Below are 22323 nucleotides of genomic sequence, written 5' to 3'. Positions count from 1 at the left end.
TGAAATAGGAAATTTGTAACGCATGTTACAGGGAAAGGTCACAGTTCAAAAGTTTTTAGTTAGCCAACCTTTTTAGTAAAATGCTAAAAAGATTGTCTAACGAGATGGGCTGACGCGGGAGTGAGAAAATCATTAAAGCGACAGAGAGGATGCCCTGCTAAAATGGAAGACGTTAATACTGATTCATCCAGTAATTATCTCGTGTTACCAATTAAAAAATATAAGTTGTTTAAAGCTTAAGGAAGCCTTCAGGAATGCAATGACGAATTTTAAAATGAAAACACTTGTAGAGGAGTTACCGGATAACTCAAAAGCATTTTGGTCTGGTGTTAGGGAAGTATGAGCAATGTAAAATGTCTTCCGTTTGATTGCTAAAATATGATGATGGATAAGTATTAGCAAACAGTTTCGTTAAAGCCAATTTATCGAATTCCTACTTCAAGACTGTGTTCACTGAACCTTCTGAGAACTAATCAGAAAATATTGACAATGTTTTTGCAAGTTCTAGCTTCAGGGTAGATAGCCTTCACGAGTGTTTGGTAAGTTTAGCCTTTTTATAAATGAAGGAGTGTAACTTTCTGGCGTATGTAACATTGTTGTGACCGTGTGGTGTGCATGTGGGAATCCTCTCGCGTGCTTATGATTCATCATGATAAATATTACAATTATTACAACGCTATTAGCTTGGTATATTTTTACTCTTGTCATTTATTCCTTCCCTCCTTTTACAATTGGTCTCCTATTGATTGCATCTTTTGTATCAGTTGATGCTTTATGTGTGTTCTTTGGTATTTCCTCAGATGCTGATAAGAAGCCTACGCTGGTTCATGTCGGTTTTGGTAAAATAAATAAAAAGATAGGAGAGTGGTACCAGCAATTGCACCAGGATAAGGAGATCCGTTGTTGACAGCGATTGTGTATATTGTTACATTGTAGTGAATATGCTTTTATTTTTCATTGAATTGCTCTTGCTTTATCTGATGTGTCTAGCACAATTACTTTAAACGACCACTGTTTATTCTCTAATTTTCAGTTTTGTATTTCGAGGAAAGAGTATAAAAACTTCCGCTGCGTATTATATGCCATGCAATTCTGCCCTTGGGTACTGTCATTTTGTTCTGTAACTAGAAATTGTGATGCATTCTTATTCTATATTGAGTACTGTGTTTGTTGCCTTTGCATTTGATGATTTTTCGTTGCATTGCTTCTGCTGACATATCAAGCATTAATTACTTAACATGAATTTTGTTTATTCTCTAATTTTCAAATTTATATTCTGAGGAGAGGGCAGAGAAACTTCCAATGCCATTAATTGCTATTGAAATCTGGCCTTGCATACTGTCTCTTTGTCCTGTGACTTTTTGGAATGCAAATAAAAGGATCCATTGGAAATAAATTTTTTTAAGCATATTTTGAATTTTTTGCGATTTTATTCCTCTACCATAAACTCATGCTGCTGTAAGGATAATGCTATATAACGAATGGGGAGTAAGTATCTGTGTTTAAGGTATGCTTAGTTCTTCTGAGGATTTTTGTACTCTTTGTACGGAGTGGTTACCAGTTATTAATTTTGCATTCTTTTTTTTGTTTCGAGATTTGAGAACTAATGCTGTATTGGTTGAGTGAAGTACTGATGGTCAACCTAGAGTGAAAGTCTATGGAAATTTTACTTTCTAGTTTATGACCGTCATAGAATTCTACCCTGTGTGCCAAACTTCTTGCCAAGGTAATTTCGTTTTGTTTTACTACCCTGTTGTCATAGTTATGCAGGTTATTCCGGACCTTTTCATTGATGGTATGGTTTCAGCGTAAATCCCCAAAAGCAATTCCATCATTCATGTGCAGGTCTGAATTATCATCGCTGCTATGGTCGTTGATATGTCTATGAGTTCGGGCACTAGTCAGCCTGGCAGGTGAATGAAGAAATAGCTATTGGGCATAAGCTATGAAAGAGTACTGAAATAAATTATTAGGTCTTGATTGAACTGGGTTATTCGATCAAGACCTAATAATTTATTTCAGTACTCTTTCATAGCTTATGCCCAATAGCTATTTCTTCATTCACCTGCCAGGCTGACTAGTGCCCGGACTAGTAGACATATCTACGAGCATAGCAGCGATGATAATTCAGACCTGCACATGATTGATGGAATTGCTTTTGGGGATAGACCACCGGGTAGTAATCGGCAAGAATAAGCTTGATTCAGTACGCAATTAAAGCGAAATACGGGCGCCGCAGCGCCGCTGGTGTAGCGTTGCAAATGCATTTCTACAGCGCTGCAAGACGGTTGTTGCAGCGCTGCCGCAGCAACTGAACGGCGCTGCTGCAGCTGTTCTGCACATAGAGGTATCTGGAGGGGGCATAAGCGCTCTGAGGTGAAGCCAGGCATAACCAGGCATAACGGTACTTTTGCGCATTTAGCCATCATGCAGAGCCCCGCTTCGTCAATTTGCAGTAAGCTTACACGTTAAGAAAATATTGTTTTTTTCTGAAACCAGTGGCTACAGAGGTCATATAAAGGTACATATGTAAGACCCCCGATGCTCTAAGGGGTGCCGCCGATCAATTGGCAGGGATTTTTGAAAGGAAACTCATACACTACGGAGAGATGATTTTATTGTTGTACTCGTTTACATTACGCCACCACGCGTCCGACTACTCACGACCGCGTCTCCACAGCCCGCCTTCGCTGACCTCCCCTCCTCCTCCTTCTCCCTCCTCAGCCATCGTGTTTCTTTCACCAAGCTCTGCAGTTTCCCACGGGAGGTTGGAGTAGCCACTGGATACGCGGAGGTAAAGCGATCCGACCCTTCGCAAAGGCAGAAACTTGGGAAGGAATATGGAAGAGAGTGTAGGTGATGGGTTGAGGCGTGAAAAGGGTGGGAACGGAAGTGACTCTTCTGTTTCTGTCTCTTACATCACTTTCCCCTCAAACTGCCTTTAATCTAATTGATTATAGGCCTCGTCTGCTTCACCCATTGAATCCTGTGAAAAATCCGTACATGGAAATGGAGAACACAAAGAATAAAATACAAGGAGCCTTGGAATGGGTGGACTCGGTGATGACACAGAGGCTAAATACATTATATGTCCCCAAGGCACTAATTAGTCAAAACAAAATCCTCCAGCAAAACACTAAAATAGCAAATACAAAGAGAGAAAGAGAAATAAGGTTTTATACGTAAAATTGACAAACACTGCATTGCAAATGCATCCATTCGTTAATGTTCATTCATTGAAATTCTACCCAAACATAATCAGAAGCATAAAAATATCCTGATTCTCTCCCACTAATTAGAATTCATCTCATAACCAGAGTTTTTCACTTTTTAACATACTCAGCTCCATAAAAATTACAACCAGTAGATTATATTGAAAACTCAAAATTCCGTAACATACTATAAAAAAAACTGTTCGTTCCACGAAAAGACATAATTTACTCACAAATCTTAAATGACTTTCTCGGCCAGCTGTTCAAAAAAGTACACAGCGGCCCCACTTAACAAACACACGATAACAACACACGATATCAACAAACAGCTCTACTCTTTCTCTTCTCTCTACGCTCTAATGCGAACTCTACGCTTTCTCTTCTCTTACAATTCTCTCTGCCGAAGCACTAACACTTACGTCTTCCCTTCTGAGGACGGTCCGGTTTGCGACCTCAAAAGATAGGGAGAGCGGGCGGGATGGGTTGGAGAGATAAGGATGTTGTCATCTGCGTCGCTACTCCTGCTGTCTCCGCGGCCTTCCGCGGTATGTGCTGGCGTACGGGGTGTGGAAATGGGAGAAGCAAGGGCACTATCGTCTTCTTCACGGCCTTCACTGGAATGTGCGTACTCTCTTAGAGTACTGCTCTCGCTGGGTAGGCAGCTCGCTGGGGTTCTACGGGGAGTGCCCTCTCGTACACCCAACGGCTCTGGAGGCGTAGGGGTAGGTCGGGGCCTCAGGAGATAAGGGCTCCTTTGCCGGGCAGCTGCTTGCGACTCGGTCGTCGACGGGTATCTCTGCTCCTCCGTGCTCTCCGGCGTAGAGGCCTCTTCTGCTCGTTCTCTCTCGGCTATTGGCGATCCGGGCTCTTGGATCGCCGCTTCCTGCCTCTCTCCGCCCTCCGATGACGATGTCGACACCTGACTCATTTCCTCCCACCGTTCTTCGTCCTCCGACTCGGCCAATATATGGGATCGGGGGGACATGACACCAGGGCGAGGGGGAATATGGGAAAAGGGAGTGTCTCCTATTGGGCTTTCTGGGCCACGCACAATTTCCGCTGATTTGGTGGGGGGGTGTTTCCGTGGTCTTCCTCGACGACGTTCTCCACACGGGGGAAAACCTAGAGTTGGCAAATTACCTAAATGCAACTTTAAGCGATTTTTGTGCACCAAAAGAGATCTGTAGGGGAGTTCAATTCGCACGTTGCACGGGGGAATCACTTCCGTCACTAGGTAGGGCCCTTTCCACGGGTAATGGAATTTTTTCGCTCCGCCTGTCTTCGTGCACGGGTCACTCAGGTAGACGTATTGACCACACTCATATGCCACGTCCTTCGTCCCCCTGTTAAAAACCGCCGCCCTCTCTCGGCGAGCGCGCGCGTCATTGATCTTACATCTACTCCGTAATGTCTCCAATTTCTCTTTCAATCCCTGAAGATACTTATTGTCAAACTGTCCCAATGTCGGTTCAAAGTACTCGAAGGGAGATCGCATGACGTGCCCGAAAACGATTTCATGAGGCGAGAAGCCTGTACTGCGATGAATTTTTGTATTGTAGCAGAGGACAGCGTACGGGACCCACGTATCCCAGTCCGAGTTTTTGTCGTTAACGTAGTGGCTAAGTATACCAGCAATTGTTCTATGTACCCTCTCCACTTTCCCGTTCGATTCTGGATGGTAAGGAGAAGAGCGAAGTCTGGAAATTTTCATTAGTTCGCACACCTTTTTAAAGAAATCGGACATATAGTTTGCACCCTGATCCGTGAGAACCTTGACCGGTACCCCAAACCTTAGAATCCACCTTCTCACGAATGCCGAGGCGATCGTCTCCGCCTTTTGGTCCGGTAAAGGAATCATTTCTAGGTAACGGGAAAAATTATCAATAATAGATAGAATGTATTTGTTACCATACTCACTACATGGAAGGGGCCCGACGGTGTCCAAAGAAACGAAATCGAATGGTCTATCGGAAGAGGGTAATTCCTGAATGGGTGCCCTTGTTCTCCCGTAAGGGCTTCGACGGTGGCATGCGACGCAGTCTCTAAGAGCTTCTTTAATGTCCTTCGCTAAATTTCGCCACCAATATGATGCCCGCACTCTCTCGAGTGTAGGCCGGATCCCTAGATGCCCCGACAATGGATGATCATGGAAGTTTTTAATTATATCTTTCCTCAATTTCTCGGGGGCCACTATTTTCTCACCATCTTTGGTTTTCTTATAGAGAACGCCCCCTTTCACAAAGAATCCTATCTGCGTTCGCAACCGTTTGCATTCGGCGTCGTCGTTCTGATAGTCAATTATTTCGTCACATAGCCCTCGTTCAACCGTTCGTACCTTCCGACTGAGTGCGTCGGCGTTTGAATGAAGCTTCCCTGGTTTGTGTATAATTTCATAGTCGAACTCGCTCAATTTCAACGTCCACCTTACCAAGCGGCTGTTAGGATCCTTAAGACTCAATAGCCATTTGAGGGCCGCGTGGTCTGTAATGATTTTAAATTTTCGACCAAATAAATAACATCTGAAATGTCCCGTAGCCCATACGGCCCCAAGGAGTTCCTTCTCCGTGGCTGAGTAATTTGTTTCGGCGCTGTTCAATTGTCTAGAGGCATAAGCGACGGGATGCTCTTCTCCGTTTATCTCCTGCGATAGAACCGCGCCTAAGGCATAATTTGAGGCATCCGTAGAAAGGATGAAAGTTTTTCTGAAATCTGGGTACGCTAGAATAGGGCTTTTAGTAAGCGCTGACTTAAGCTCCCTCATCGCCACTTCGCAATCGTCTGACCAGCTAAAAGTTGCCCCCTTTTTCAGCAGTCTCGTCAGGGGCTTTGCTATACTGGCATAGTCCTTCACGAACCTCCGGTAGTAATTGGCTAAACCTAGGAAGGACTGTAGTTCCTTCGTGCAACTGGGCGTGGGATATTCATTTACTGCCGAAAGCTTCGATGGATCGGGAAAAACTCCGTCCTTCGTTATCACATGACCCAAGTAATTCACCTTGTCGTGGGCAAAGTGGCATTTATCAAATTTCAGAGTCAAACCTGCGATTCTCAGTCTCTCCAAAACGCCCCTCAGTCGTTCTGCATGTTCTTCAATTGTGGAGCTAAACACTACCACGTCATCTAAATAGACGAGACAATGCGCCGGTTTCAGCCCGCGCAGAACGCTGTCCATAAGCCGCTGGAAACTGGCGGGGGCATTGCGTAGCCCAAACGGCATTCGCGTATATTCCCAATGCCCGCTCTCCGTATTAAATGCCGTTTTTGGTTGTGACTCTCTGTCCATGGGAATTTGATGGTAACCGCTTGTTAAGTCCATCGTAGTAAAGTATCGGCAATTCCCTAAATAGTCCAAGGTCTCGACTATATTCGGCAGGGGATAAACATCATGAGTCGTAATGGCGTTTAATGCCCTGTAATCTACGCAAAACCTATACGAATCTTTCCCATCAGTCGATTTCTTAGGGACAACAACAATTGGGGCGGCCCAGGGGCTGGTACTAGGCACTATGACACCCGCCTCTAACTGCTCCCTCACTAGCCTATCGACTATTTCCTTCTGGTGGAATGGCGTGCGGTATGCCTTCCTATAGATTGGCCTTTCGCTAGACGTTGGAATATGATGTGTCACCAATTTTGTCGGCGGTGGAAGACCCTTACCGGCAAACAGATCCTTATATTCCTCAAGAATTGGCAATAGAGCGTCACGTTCCCCGCAGTTTAAATGCACAAGTTTATCCGCAAAACAGACTTCGCCCTCGCAACGCCGCACCGCATGCACTCGCGGACCCCAATCAGCTTCCTCTTCCGCCCCTCTATCTTCCCATTGTGTAGCGGAAGCTAAAATCGTTCCCTTCCTTAGCGTTACCTCTCCTTCGTTGAAGTTAGCTACTTGAACAATTACTTCACGGTTTTCATTCACTCTTGACATGCTTCTAGCCACTACACAGCCCTCCAGATCCTCAAAGTTTGGTTCGATAAGGATATCAGCGCCGATAGGGATTTGTAGGTCAGGTACATTGACACTAATTAGTTTTTCACATCTACCCGGCAATATTTCTGTCTCTATTGACCGGATTAAAAACCCCGTGTCACTCCGCTTTCGGATTTCTTTCATTATTCCTACATTCGCTTGTTCCCCGTGGTTGCCCCTCAAACCCCAGGTCTCATTCCCTACGGAGAGTGTTCCCTGTTTAATGTTTATACAGCAACCTAACTTTTCTAGGAAATCTAAACCTAATATCCCCTCGTAATCCCCTAGTTCACTCACAACTTGCATGCAACACTTATATTGAACACCGTTTACAAAAAATTCAATAACCTTTTCCCCAAAACTTTTCACCACATCACCAGTAATGCCCCTCACGCGATAAGGGGACCGTTTAATACCCTCATTCCCACACACATCACTGCACACGAGGGATACCTGAGCGCCGGTGTCACACAGGAACCTGGCCCTTCTTCCCCCGATGCTCACCACCGCCACCAAATCCATAGGTCCGCCTCTTTTCTCCACCCTCGGAAGGAAGACATCTAGTAGGGGCCGGAATTGGCGGCGTTGCCGGCCCCGCCGTCGTTTAACTCCGTAGTCTGCTGCCTCCGTCTGCATTCCCGGGCGATGTGGCCCTCACCTCCACAGTTGAAGCAGCGCCTCCGATTTCGGCACTCCCTCGCCATGTGCCCCATCTCGCCACAGTTAAAGCATTTACCTTCCCTTGGAGCCCGGAAGACATGGCGGCTCGCAGGCTCCTCTCTCAAGGGGCGCCTCTCCACCTCCTCGATCCTAATGGCGGCCTCGACCGCCTTGTCAAAATTTTGAGGCGACGTCAGCCGGCACTGTCTGCCCACTTCCCCTGAGAGACCATTAAGGAAGGCGTCAAGGGCGCGCTGATCTGCCTCATAGCGCGTCGCGGCGGCATGCTCCGCGGGCCCGGCCACGTCATACGTCTGGCTGTTGATTTTTCGCACCCTGTCTGCGAAGGCTTCCAAGTCTTCTCCAGCGCCCCTTCTTATGTTGGCTAACAGCTCCCGAAAAAAACGGGTACTCCGTTTCGTTCGGTACCGCTGCAAGAGCTGCGCTTTTAGTTCCTCGAACGTCGCGGCCCCTCGGCACTCTTCCTTGCTATGATAAAATTCGGCCGCTTCCCCGTTCAACTTCAGGATCGTTGCATTCAGTTTGTCGGCGTCAGAGAGGCCCCCCAAATCGGCTGCGCGTTCCACTTTGTCTAAAAAGGCCGTTACGGACTCTTCCGGTCTTCCCGAGAACGCTTCAGTCGCCGAAAGCAAGCCGAAGTTTTTCCGCCCGCCTTCCTCCCCAGCAGCTGTCCCCGTCCGCCTAAGTCTCTCGTTATCCGCTTCGAGCTCGCGTAATTTCTTGCTCATCTCTGTGATGGCCTGCTGCAAATCCATCTCCTGGCCTCCCAGGCTCACTCTCGCCGCCATCGTAATCAATGAGTCCTTCCAAAAATATGCCAATTATCCCACTTCTTGACACCAGTGTAAGACCCCCGATGCTCTAAGGGGTGCCGCCGATCAATTGGCAGGGATTTTTGAAAGGAAACTCATACACTACGGAGAGATGATTTTATTGTTGTACTCGTTTACATTACGCCACCACGCGTCCGACTACTCACGACCGCGTCTCCACAGCCCGCCTTCGCTGACCTCCCCTCCTCCTCCTTCTCCCTCCTCAGCCATCGTGTTTCTTTCACCAAGCTCTGCAGTTTCCCACGGGAGGTTGGAGTAGCCACTGGATACGCGGAGGTAAAGCGATCCGACCCTTCGCAAAGGCAGAAACTTGGGAAGGAATATGAAAGAGAGTGTAGGTGATGGGTTGAGGCGTGAAAAGGGTGGGAACGGAAGTGACTCTGCTGTTTCTGTCTCTTACACATAAATATTTATTAGTGTGTTTATTTTTATGCATACTATTATCTACATCCGGAAACATTCCGTTTGGCAGATATATGCTATTTAAACTTTGCATTCGCAGATGGTTTGCTGCTCGGCTTCCGGGTGAGTTAATCGTACGGAAAGAAGGAAAACAGGTCTTACTTTCCACCGGTGAGTAAAATATAGAATAAAATATTTAAAAAAATGCAATATTGCATGAGATGTTCGCTACACCTGATACATATTGAATTTGTTACCTACAACGTGCTCGTGTTTGGGGTGCCCATTGTTACAAAGATGATGCGGGCAGTTAACAATGTCAATTTTCTCATAAGTCCAGCTTCTGCCCTTTGTAATTACCTTAAGGTATCACCGGACACTCTTAATTACATTATTTGATTGTTATTATCTGCATATGTCAAATTTTACGGGGCAGAAAGGGGTAATTATTTTTAGTACCTTAATTTAAAAAGATTATCTATAGTAATATTTTTTGGAATTGGTGTATTCATAAAAATAATGCTTATTGTAGAGGAAATTTTTTCATTTTGTGACGGAACGCTCCCGTGAGCCATGCACCGTCGAACTGAGATTATTATCCGAGTTCTTAATTTTTCGTAGGTTCTGGGGCTCGCGGTCAAGATGGGAACTCGCGGCATTAAACACAATGGCACAGCAAGGGGATGAATGACCTCGTACACAGCGAATGACTGTCATACAAAAATTTATTAGAGAAAAATAAACGAACACTTGTCCTTAAACGCTAATGAGGGATGGAATAGTGATGCTGAATTGGGCGAGACATCAATGATACACTTGCAGAAATAAAAATGAAGCAAATATGCCATACACAAAAAGAAAGAGAAATCTTATATCTAATAAATGAGGGATGAGATGATTATTGGGGTAAATGAACAAAAATGGACAAAAATAACACTATACTCTCAGAGATTGCTATGACACGGGCACTCGAAATCTTGCTGCACTTCAAAGGCAATTATGAGTAATGTTCGTCGTTCTACTATCAAATGTTACATGCTCCACGTTCTGTTCAATCAAAAATGAGTCTGACGTCAACCAGAAGGGATGACGAGAACGGGAGAATCGTGATACAATTAAAAATGGTCTTTAGACCGAGAAAGAGAGACGTGAGTTTGTGTCAGAAGCCACATGAGTATTAGGATGACACACGTGCACACTGGGGGACTTTCTTCGTACAGGGCGCGTGGGCTGGCTGGAGCGGGGGAGGGATCGGGATTATTTCCCCGTCCCGGGAGAGGGTTTAGAGTACTTAAGTGTCAAAGACGGCGGGTCCGAATCCTGGCCGCCGGGTCACGATGCGTCGATCGCGGGGAACCACCTCCCGCAAATCCTTGGACGATGTCGTGATGTCCTGACGAAAAAGCAAGGACACTTTTCTCGTGTCTCGCTGTACTCCACGCTTCTCTCTCCGCACGCCCTTCCCCTGGTCGCGTTGCCCGACCTCCGAAATTGCCGTAGCCCTCGTCTGACGCAGCCCCGTCTTGTCGCCCCACCTTGGCACTGTCACAGCTGACCTCCGTCTTCTCTAGCGGAACGACTGCCGCTTTCTCAGGAATCCAACCAACCCCACATCCCACAATACCGGGCCTTATATACCCTTTACAAAACAAGAGACATGCTAAATTCTAGCAGACAACATAGGAAAAAGAAAAGAAGGTCGCTCATCACCCGCTGTTGCCGCGCGCCAATATGAATCGGGGAGAAGAGATGGACGCAGAATGCGCCGTGACGAGGCTTTTCGTCACATCGCCCCCCTGCATGGGTGCATCTCTTTCCTAAGGGGTGAATGAAAATGATGTGTCCAAACGAAAGAGATGAATCCATGCATATCGCGGAAAGAATAAGCCAGATGGGCGAGCAACAAACTAAAACTAAACTTGAGATTCTAAATAGACCCGAGAGCAAATGAAAAAACTTATGAAACAACCCAAGCTGGGTATCAGACACCTTAGGTGTTGTTAACAAGACTAAATCCCTGACATGAAAATTAGAATGGGTCTTGTCTTGACTACGCTTTCTTTTTAACCCAGCCTTTTTTAACTGGCGGGTGGCAAACAAAATTAAATTTTCCCTCCCGATTTCCGAATCTTCAGTAAAAATCATTTTTGATTTCATCGTTTCCGGAACGGTAATCATCGAGAGACAATTTTCTACTTCTTTTAAAAACGCTATCGGGTGATCGGCGTCTCGAGCGGAGAACACGGGCTTCGTCAATGACTCACTTGATAACGTCGCCGTTGCTACTGGCGTGCCGCTATCCTTCAATGCCTCAAATTCCGCTTCGAGCGATTTTACCCTGCGTTCGCATATTTCGACGGCATTTTCCTCGTGCTTTTTTAGGTTTTGAAGGTCGTTATAAGAGCGTTCTACAACCTCCGTGCGGACCTTAAGGTTTCCGACTTGTGAATCAATCTCCCTCAGACATTCACCACGTACTTTTTTCGCGATCTCATTCACCTTCTCTAGACAGTGGGTTTCAACATTGCTTAGTTTATCTTTAATTAAAGACATTTCCTGCCTTAGACTATCATTAATTTCCTGACGCAATGCTTCATTATTTGTACTCATCTCAGAGCGCATGCTCTGTATGGCTTCATTATTTGTACTCATCTCAGAGCGCATGCTCTGTATGGCTTCATTATTTGTACTCATCTCAGAGCGCATGCTCTGTATGGCTTCATTATTAGCGTTAATCTGAGCGCTCATGCTCTCGTTACGAGCGTTAATCTCAGAGCGCATGCTCTGTAACATCAATAAGATTGTTTTATTAGACACATAATCATCATTAGAATCGTGACTCGATTCGGTTCGGCTGGCTTCGCCCCCCTTGTCACCTTCACGCTGTGTTTTACTTTGCCCATTCACGCCGGAACCCGGCGTGTCTAACAGCATTCCCCGGAATGTGTCAGTTAAATCATCGGTTCCCGAATTCGCGCTCTTGTCGTCGGAGTCGTCTACTTCGTTCGCGACCTCCCGATACACGGTAAACGCGGGTGCCTTATCGTCGGACGTATTCATAATTGGATCCCCTTAAACAACAGGAATAAAACAAAGGGATACCCCAACGACCCGTAGACCACCATTCATCGGCCACAAACACCAAAAAAATAGAAAAGAAAACCGACAACGCAATGGTACAAGAAAAACACACAATCGGATTCAAACTTGAGAATGGATTGCCAAAGGCGTGACACTATAACTAACAAATGGTCGACTAACCTGAACCCAATTACATAATAATCACGAGTTGGCTCGTGGTCACGCGCATTCATATGGGTGAAATGCACTAATAGCTGACGCGAGCGCCGAATGATCAAAATGTGCCAATACAGTGGCATCGAAAACAAACATTAAAATTAAATGGAAAGTTTTCTCGTGATCGAGCTGCGCGTTCTTGGCCGCCAGATGTGACGGTTCGCGCCCAACACGCCGTTTGATCAAAACGTGCCAACCTCGTGGCATCAAAAACGAACATTAAAATTAAATGGCAAGTTCTCCCCTGATCGAGCCCCGCGTTGTCGGGCGCCAGATGTGACGGAACGCTCCCGTGAGCCATGCACCGTCGAACTGAGATTATTATCCGAGTTCTTAATTTTTCGTAGGTTCTGGGGCTCGCGGTCACGATGGGAACTCGCGGCATTAAACACAATGGCACAGCAAGGGGATGAATGACCTCGTACACAGCGAATGACTGTCATACAAAAATTTATTAGAGAAAAATAAACGAACACTTGTCCTTAAACGCTAATGAGGGATGGAATAGTGATGCTGAATTGGGCGAGACATCAATGATACACTTGCAGAAATAAAAATGAAGCAAATATGCCATACACAAAAAGAAAGAGAAATCTTATATCTAATAAATGAGGGATGAGATGATTATTGGGGTAAATGAACAAAAATGGACAAAAATAACACTATACTCTCAGAGATTGCTATGACACGGGCACTCGAAATCTTGCTGCACTTCAAAGGCAATTATGAGTAATGTTCGTCGTTCTACTATCAAATGTTACATGCTCCACGTTCTGTTCAATCAAAAATGAGTCTGACGTCAACCAGAAGGGATGACGAGAACGGGAGAATCGTGATACAATTAAAAATGGTCTTTAGACCGAGAAAGAGAGACGTGAGTTTGTGTCAGAAGCCACATGAGTATTAGGATGACACACGTGCACACTGGGGGACTTTCTTCGTACAGGGCGCGTGGGCTGGCTGGAGCGGGGGAGGGATCGGGATTATTTCCCCGTCCCGGGAGAGGGTTTAGAGTACTTAAGTGTCAAAGACGGCGGGTCCGAATCCTGGCCGCCGGGTCACGATGCGTCGATCGCGGGGAACCACCTCCCGCAAATCCTTGGACGATGTCGTGATGTCCTGACGAAAAAGCAAGGACACTTTTCTCGTGTCTCGCTGTACTCCACGCTTCTCTCTCCGCACGCCCTTCCCCTGGTCGCGTTGCCCGACCTCCGAAATTGCCGTAGCCCTCGTCTGACGCAGCCCCGTCTTGTCGCCCCACCTTGGCACTGTCACAGCTGACCTCCGTCTTCTCTAGCGGAACGACTGCCGCTTTCTCAGGAATCCAACCAACCCCACATCCCACAATACCGGGCCTTATATACCCTTTACAAAACAAGAGACATGCTAAATTCTAGCAGACAACATAGGAAAAAGAATAGAAGGTCGCTCATCACCCGCTGTTGCCGCGCGCCAATATGAATCGGGGAGAAGAGATGGACGCAGAATGCGCCGTGACGAGGCTTTTCGTCACAATTTATACCTATTCACTTTCGCAGCCTTCTTTTCTACTTTCTTCAGGATATCCTTAGAAGTTTGCTGGTCCTTTTATTAAGCCATTTCCGAAAACCTTTCAACATTTACTTTCCTGTGATGAATCATGAAGAGTGGCAGTTGCTCACTGGAAAAATTATGAATTGCAATCGCCTTATCTGTTTGCATTTCGGTTTTGCATTTATGGCCTCACCCATGCATTGTGTATACACATTTGTTTACACATTTATTTACACATTTGTTTACACATTTGCTGTTGATCTGCCAAAGTTGAATCTTGTACTTGAACAATGTGAAAATTTTTTGTGTCGTGAATTAATCTTTTTGTAATTTGCCCTTTAAATGAATTTTTATTTTTCTTTGAAAATCATAATATGTCGACCTTTTCGTCAAGTTAAATTTAGAGGCACGGACTCAGACGAGTTCACTCGCGTGCAAAGGGGCATTACTTGATGTAGTATAGGTATTTTCCAGGGGCTTGGGTAGTAAAAATATATTAATTTGTATCGAAAACATAGTGATTTGGTAATCTTTCGTCCGTCAATCTTAGCTGAGCATGGTCAACTGCGGACGTACGTACTCGTAGTGCACTAACTTGCATTACGAGAGGTAGCACCGCTCTTTTTCGGGGGTTTTGACAGTGAAAATGGCATTATATGAAACAAAGTCGTGAGTTATTTCTGCGTAATGTCGTAAAAATTATTTTAACTTCGGGTTTGGTCAATATTTCTTTCGTACAGGAGCAGTTCATGACGAGTTCAATGGTGACTACTATGTTCGTAGAAGAAACGACGGATGCATGGCAACATATTCAATCGATCTTTAATTTCCGGATTAAGATTCACAAAGTTGAAATTAATGCAATTTTCGAATTGCCAGCCATTGTTTTGCTAGTAATATTGAGTCAATTATGCTTGACTAAACACCTCATTGTCCGTTGATTATTGTCTTCCTGCAGGTCACAAGGGCTCTGATCCAGCATAAATTTATTCTTTGGGCATGTATTACCATTTATTTTCATCGTACTTTTCGCGGAAAATGCCTAAAAGCATTATTTAATGAGTTAAAAGCAAAAATTGGTCGTTGCCCCGTAAGACTGTGTCATAGCGGGGCCCGGCATCATGGCTAAATGCGCAATTTGGCCACGCCCCCCTGGCTTCACTTCCCGCTATTGGAAAGGATAGGGCGCGCCCCCTCCAGTAACCTCTATGGTTCTGCAGCGCTACAGTGGCGCCCTAGCAACGCGTGTGGCATTCAAAAAACGGAAATTTGAAGGTTGCTGTCGCGCGTCAGCAGCGCGTGGGCACCGCCTGCAGCGCTACGGTGTAGCGCTGCTGCTGCGCTTCAGCAGCTATTTGTGTTTACAGGGTTATTTTAATTCCTTCGTTATAAGCTGCCTTTTTTTGCTAGCGCTATTCTGTCATAGCTAGGATACAATTCGTGTCCATGGCTCAGAGCTGTCCTACGGAAAGACCGATATTGACTCTTGGTTAAATCAGAGGTAATCATCAATGACAGTGCCTCTTCCACTGTCATCTCTGGGTGGACCTTTTCACTCGTCCTCCACTTTGAAAGAACTCTCTTAGCCCGAAAAGGGGTCGTAGTTGTTATTTCTGCAATAAGGTGAGCTGCTGCAGTGTCTCCCCTCTCTCTCAAACTCACAGATGCCGCGAGAGCAAGGTCAGCAGTAGTAGCAGTAGTTTTTAAAGGTTGAATTTTCTTCTGCGTGATCCAACACATGAAATGCGACATTTTTTTGGCCGCCCGGGAATGCATGGCAAATATAATATGAATTTTGTAGCATGAAGATACAGAGGGAGTTTTATTTAATCAATCAATTTGAGAGGACTAGATTTTTACAAAAATACAATACCAACCGCCTGTCGTTGAAGTATCGGGAAAGTGATGCATAACAAATTCTGTTAATGTTATGGATTCCGCGAGCCAACTTTTGTATCGCCACAAAAATCGTTCATTATTTCGAGAACTCTCTATTTCTTAAGGTATGGCCATAGGATGCGTTTTGTCAGGAGGTCATTGAGAAATTTCAGAGCATCAGGGTCTTGTCTTAAATTCAGCCTCCGCGATAAATAATGCAGCAAATATTTTTTTCCGAATGAATGATTTTTTTCTCAATTCCAATCCCAGACGGCACAGAATCCTCCGTATCTAATTCGTATGCAGATAGTATACATTGACTACCGCTCTGTAGCTTTTTTTTCAATGGATACATTCTGCATACGAATTAGATACGGAGGATTCTGTGCCGTCTGGGATACTTTTTTATAGATATCAAGTCGTGTAATAATGTGAGGTGGCATTTTCTATTGAATGGCGGATGGAGGCTATGTAAAATTTAGAAATAATAAATTTATCGAACCTATGGTTATCCAATGTCCTAATGAGTACACGGGGAAGAACGTATGGTAAATGGGTAAAAGACATGGTAATCTATAAGTCAAGGTAGAACTGAGGGTATGATACACATTTTAAAAAAGCTAGAAGTTCCCGTGGAAATACCCCCGTTACGACGGTCAAAGGCTCCGCTCCGCGGTGTCATAAAACGACAGTTTTCGAAGTAGAATCCTGAGGGTCAGGGATCGGAGAGTGAAGGAGGTATAAGGGTCTCAGCTGGTTTATTTCTGGTAGGTCTTTTTGTATGAGTCCCAGGAAAACAACTCACTTTTTCGAGGTTTGAAAGCTTTTAATAGAAGTATGGTCTTCGATCGTATCCAAAGAAAACGAAATGAACTTCGATGAAACGTGCACTTACATCGCATGAAAAACCTCCACTGTCTTCATCATAGACCATTTGAGAATCGGTGTCTTGAAGAAAAACATAAAAACGGTGAATGCTGAGCGTTAAAACCCATACAGCTTCAATAACCTTACCGCGTCGCGGCTAATCCAACTCCCGACGCGCGGAGACGAACCCTACCGCGCGATCGAAAAATCAATGTAATTTCCGGCGACGCAAACTTATTTCAAAGAAAACTGCATAAAAACCTCAACAAATCTTCAAAGACTGCTCTCATATAAGTTACTCCGCGTGACTTTGCCGAAAACCCATTTGAAACTCTACCTAAATGTAAAACTTTGTCGAAAAACAGTATCCGCCATTTTGTTACTGCACGGTAAGAATTTATGGACGGTATTCTTTAAGATTACGGAAAATTAAAGAAAAAACACCATGCCAACAGATTATGTGGTTTTTTATTCCGCAAGAATCCACCCATAACTTCACCATCCCCTTACGTTGGAAGATTTTCAGAGAAAATTGAAGACGGGCGTTTTTATGGAAATTTGCTCACGTTTGAGCCTCTGTATCTCAGTAACGGGTTTGATCTATGTCAAATGAAGTACATATCCATAAATTTCAATTAAGTTTGAGTATAATTGCAAAGTTTCAAGTTTATAACTAAAAAAAGTCATTTTGTAATTTTGTCCGGCTTTTTCCGATTTCCGCCCACTGTGCGTCGGGCCGAATTGAAATGGGCGCCGTGGTGACCACGGCGGCCGTTAACGGCGCGATTCGATTCGTTTAAAGACATCCATAGACACGAATGGTTATTTTATAGCACGAAGCGCTAGCAGGAAGGGTAAAGGAAGGAAGGAACAGATAGGGTAGGAGGAGAGGGGATTCTCCTCATTAGCGGACGGATCGTCGGATATTCGGCTCTCCACAGAGCCAAAATGCAAAAAAAAAAATCATTTCGACATTGGCCAAGTCTAATATCTAATTCTTCAGGCGAGAAAGCGTCTCATTCTAGATGTTTCAGCATCGATAAATGGGAAATAATTTTTCAAGTTTCTTTGAACCCGATTATGTTTTGTTAAGTGTGCTTCTTTCACTGCCTTTCCTGACCGATTGGCAACAGCTGTAATCAAAACTAAGCGATTTTGTTGTATCTAGCTGCTATCCTACCTTCCCTCAACACCTGGTATCGAATGGGAACCCACGACATGAAACATTTCGGCCAATTTGCAAATTGTACAGTGCTATGGTTATACCGTAGATAGCAGCACCCAGTTTGAAAACACCATTGTGATAGGTTGTGTTTTGCGTTTGGACTTTTTTTAAATCGTGGTTCCAGCTTTAAATATCAAACGAAGGAAAGGAATTTTAAAATGCCACAAGCTAGTGATACCGCTCATACCAGGGAAAGTGAATTCAGCTGAGAAGGATTTTATGCAAAAAACAGAGTATTACTGTGCAAAGTTTGCGACAAAAGATTTGAATTTGAAAGATGTGACACTTTGTTAAAGCATATCAGTAGCGATACACATAAACGTGTAAAAGAAAGGGGACCCGCAAAACGACAGCTATCATTTGAGTACACAGTCACTCAGTCAAGGAAAGCAAAGGAGGAGCTTGATGTTGCCACTATAGAAGCATTTTTAAAGGCTTTATTTAGTGTAGAGAAACTTGACAATCCAAAAATTCTGGAATGGCCCTCGAAGTGTACACATATGAGGTAGTGGGTATTTGGATTTTGCCGATCGTATTCACCAAGACTACATACTTGAACCATTCATATACCTTGAACCAATATAAGTTGAACCATCTCTTTCATTTACTTTTATCATAAATGTTGTACAATCAAAATTGTGTTAAATGCTTTGTCCAATGCTTAATAAAAGAACGTGTACCATAAGATAATACCATGCCTATAAATGTGGGAAAGTTGTAGCATTATAATAACACCGCCAAGATTTTCTATAACACCGAAATCACATGGTTTTAAAACGAATTTGAGCAAAAAATAAAACCCTTTCACGGACCTCTACCTGTAGGTGAATGTGACATAAAAGAAAACTATGTCTTCCTTTGCAAAGAGAAGGATAAAAATCCTGTTCACACAGAGATGGGATCAACAGACCCATAGATAATGACAAATCTATGTGTGTTGTTTTCGCTTGGGAAAGAACATTCTCAAATATTCGTCATTGGATTCTCTCCATTACAAATATTTTAAAAGAATCCTACTTTCCATCTCTTGGAATTGCCATCTCTGCCGCCGTCAGATAACTTGGGACATGAAGTTAGAAGATAGACTTTGGTGCTCTCCATCCCAATTGCCTAGTTCTTCCTCTTGTTCCCCCAAATTTTCCTCCTCGTACCGCACCCAACAGTACCCATACCTAATCCTTCTACACATCTATTTAGAAACTTTGGCTTTCACCATCCCGGCAATACTATTCATTCGTCTCTCTGAAAATATTCAAATCCCTGATCAGTAATCACCCTCCCTTAACTTCTAGTCTGCACCTAGTCTAGATGTAAATGCCCATTTCTTAAATGATGTATATTAATACTCCCCTCAACCCACTCTAAATATCCCTAATTCCCTGTGAATTCTGTATTTCTGTTTATTTTATCCATTAACGTTTTCACGCTTTGTCATTTCTTATAAATTAATTGTGTGTTGGTCAAACCAAATTAAAAAGCTGTCGTACTGTAATGGGAACTGTTCAAATAAATGTATTCCAAATAAGTATTTAATTTATACGAAAAGTTTCGCTAAATTCCATGCCTATTTCTTATGATTGATTATATATGCTTTATATGGAGTCAAGAGTGAAAGTATTCAAAATGTGGTGCTACCAAAGAATGATAAAGATAAAATGGACTGACCGTGTAAGCAGCGAGGGATTGCTCAGAAGAGTGGGAGAAAAGAGAAGCCTCCCTCCTATAGCCAGGTTATAAAGGAGGTAAAAGAGAAGAAATAAGTCGCGATGAAAAGGTTAGCGGATAGGAGAGAGGAATGGAGAGCAAACCAATCCTAGGATTGTTGACTAATGATGATGATGATGAATTTACTTTTGCCAGAAATTGTACAGCACATATGTTATATGCTGCGTCAATGACGTGGGAAAAATTAGGCAATCACCTAAATAGCATTAAATGATCAGTTTTCTCATACATTTAAATTTTGATAGCATTACATCCTTCAAGTGAGAGGGGTTCTAAGTGTTCTTGAAGTGTTTCTATTTTTTCTTAACTTCGTAATTTATTTATTTTTTTTTAAACGCAGATTTCTGCTCTCCCACAGAAGTTTTTTCATCGTGTTCCGATTTATTGCTTCTTTTCATCGGCGTTAATAAAAAATATTTCTGGCTGTAATTTTAGTAACTATTGTTTTTTGCATCCAAGTGTGACTTTCAAGCATGCTAGCCGACATTTATTGTTGTTTTACTAGTAATTTATTATGCTAGTTGAATATAATTCACGTATATTTCAAATGAGAAACCTCTCCATTTTTCGAATGCCACCCGAGTTTCCCCTCCGTTTTGAAAACTGCGAGCGATGATATCTTCCTTACGTCAACAGACTACATTCCGTGAAAATAGCATCATCAACCGCAATTCAGTACTGAAGTTGCTACTGATGACGTGATTTTTACAAATAGACTGCTTCCATAATGAGGATAACATCGTCGGCAATTTCAGAAAAGGCGTAAGCTCAGACGGACCTTCATAATCACAAGCCTACTTTTTTAGCACATGGGAGAGGAACATGGCTCCCATAAGTTTTTACTACGCATGTGGAGTTGGCTCGCCAACATCTGGGAATCACATATTAACTCCTACTGCGACCCTTATTCCGGCGACCCGTATCGAATTTATCAATAGTATCAAATTTCTCCTCAGAGTCGTCCTCAGCGAATTTGGGAGGGGAGTTGCCTTTTTCTCCCCCCTTTCTCTCCCTCAAGGCGCTTTGGCTTCGGTCTCCATGTCTCGGCACTGCGACTAGAAGGTTTCGTGAGACGTTACATCGGGAAATTCGGCCTAATTACCCGCTTCTCAGTAATTTCAGTGGCGGCTTGTCCATAAGGACTCTCGGACGCCGCCCCTCCTAAAGATTTGAAAAAGGAAAAATTAAATAAATAACCCTTCAATTATAATCTTAAATCTAATTAGCCAAAGTGTTTTTTCAATCGCATGCATCGAAAATGTAGGAAAAACACGCAAAAATAGCGCGAGAAGTTCGCATTTGTAGCCGTGGGGCGCTGGCCAGAACGTCCCAATCCATCACCATGCAGTTTATATGAAGAGTGGTAGTGCTGGGGCCTGCTGGTGCTATGACGCATCTAAGCTTGTGTCTATGGAAGTCTTGGGATACCGCCCGAGCATGCGCAGAGCGACGTATCTAGTGATTTGACATTGCTGCGCTGGCCGTATAATCTTGGTGTTGCAGAATACCTTGTTTTGGTAACCAGTACTTATTATGTGTAAATTGTTTTATCGAATGAGTGATTGGTATGTAAATAGGCCTAGTTGTAGTTGAGTTAATCGTGTTAGTGATTGTTTGTGTTTTAGTTTAGTTTTGTGTATTACTGAGTAATAATGGTCCCATCTGTTTTCAACGATGTGAATTTTTTTATTAGTAATAAAATTAAGGACCTGGAACATAAGATCGAGCTCAAGAATTTTGGCTCCCCTAGGCCTATACTAAATATAAATCAACAGCAAAAGGCCTATGAAGCATGAAACAGTTTCGTTCGGGAATTTTCCAACTCTGTATAACTTGTAATTTGTACAACTATGCTGATGGGTTGCGTGGGTGCAAGGTTAAACATTCTTTTTTTCTATCCTTGTTTGGTAATAGGAGTTGCAGACCGTGCATGGACGGTGGATGGTGTCTGGGATTTAAAACATTTCAATGATAAAGCCGAAAACATAAATTTAGTGAAAACATGTTAATTCTTGCATTGAGTATGCCGTGTTAGGCAAAGTTGACATAAGAGTCCAATTCGATAGTGCGTACGGATTAAGAGTTCAAAAACCAAAGTAAAAGAGTAAAAAAAACCGTTACGTATCAAGCAAATTGATAGATCCCAATGGTATCTTTAATCTTTAGTATATCTAATAGTATTTTTGAATCAAGCTTTACTAGGAAAACTAAGTATTTTTGTAATTTTGTCGAAAAAAACGGAACATATGGCGTCACAAATTTAATATCTAGATTGCCTTATAAACTCACTAAAATACACAAAATATAAAAAATTCTGACCCCCTGGTGGAGTGTGCCCCCCCCCGAGCATTTTGACTGACGAGCCGCCACTCAGTAATTTTGAGAATTGGATTGGCTGGACTTCAAGTAAATGGTACGATTTTCTCAGTTTACTATCTTAAAACAGCTAAACTGTACAAAAAACTTTATCCATGGCATCACATGCCGCCAACTATTCACAGATGCATGCATGCAATGCATGGAACGGGAATACTGAAACATGCCATTTTTTTCTCTTGGGAAGATTCATTGGAAGCCCGGCACAAGGATCTAAGAAGATATCGTGAATAGCATACTAGAAAAGTGTCTAGGAATTCCACAAATCACGACCTTTTCTATTGGTTTCTGCTTACATCAAGTCCTTAAGGATCCCCGCAGAAC

General features: G+C 43.5%; 2 protein-coding genes across 4 annotated transcripts in view; one reads left to right on the top strand and one right to left on the bottom strand.

Moving 5' to 3' along the window:
* LOC124171394 (nicolin-1-like) overlaps positions 1-22323 on the top strand; it is a 93160-nt gene that overhangs the window by 59847 nt on the left and 10990 nt on the right. The gene's annotated exons all lie outside the window — the stretch shown is intronic.
* On the bottom strand, positions 2601-4420 carry LOC124171396. Of its 2 annotated transcripts, none has more exons than XR_006867701.1 (2): positions 3446-4420; positions 2601-2986 (listed from the first exon to the last, which is right to left on the bottom strand). XR_006867701.1 is itself a non-coding variant. In XM_046550569.1 (2 exons), exons 1-2 carry the CDS (start codon positions 4195-4197, stop codon positions 2947-2949), a joined length of 606 nt encoding a protein of 201 aa, XP_046406525.1. In that variant the 5' UTR covers positions 4198-4420; the 3' UTR covers positions 2601-2946. The 2 variants fall into 2 exon arrangements, 1 of the variants encoding a protein (XP_046406525.1); XM_046550569.1 differs by having other exon boundaries at positions 3632-4420.

The sequence above is a fragment of the Ischnura elegans genome, chromosome X, assembly GCF_921293095.1.
Source record: "Ischnura elegans chromosome X, ioIscEleg1.1, whole genome shotgun sequence".
NCBI lineage: Eukaryota > Metazoa > Arthropoda > Insecta > Odonata > Coenagrionidae > Ischnura > Ischnura elegans.
The sequence above is the reverse complement of the archived record's forward strand: the minus strand, read 5'-3'. Positions and strand labels throughout refer to the sequence as shown.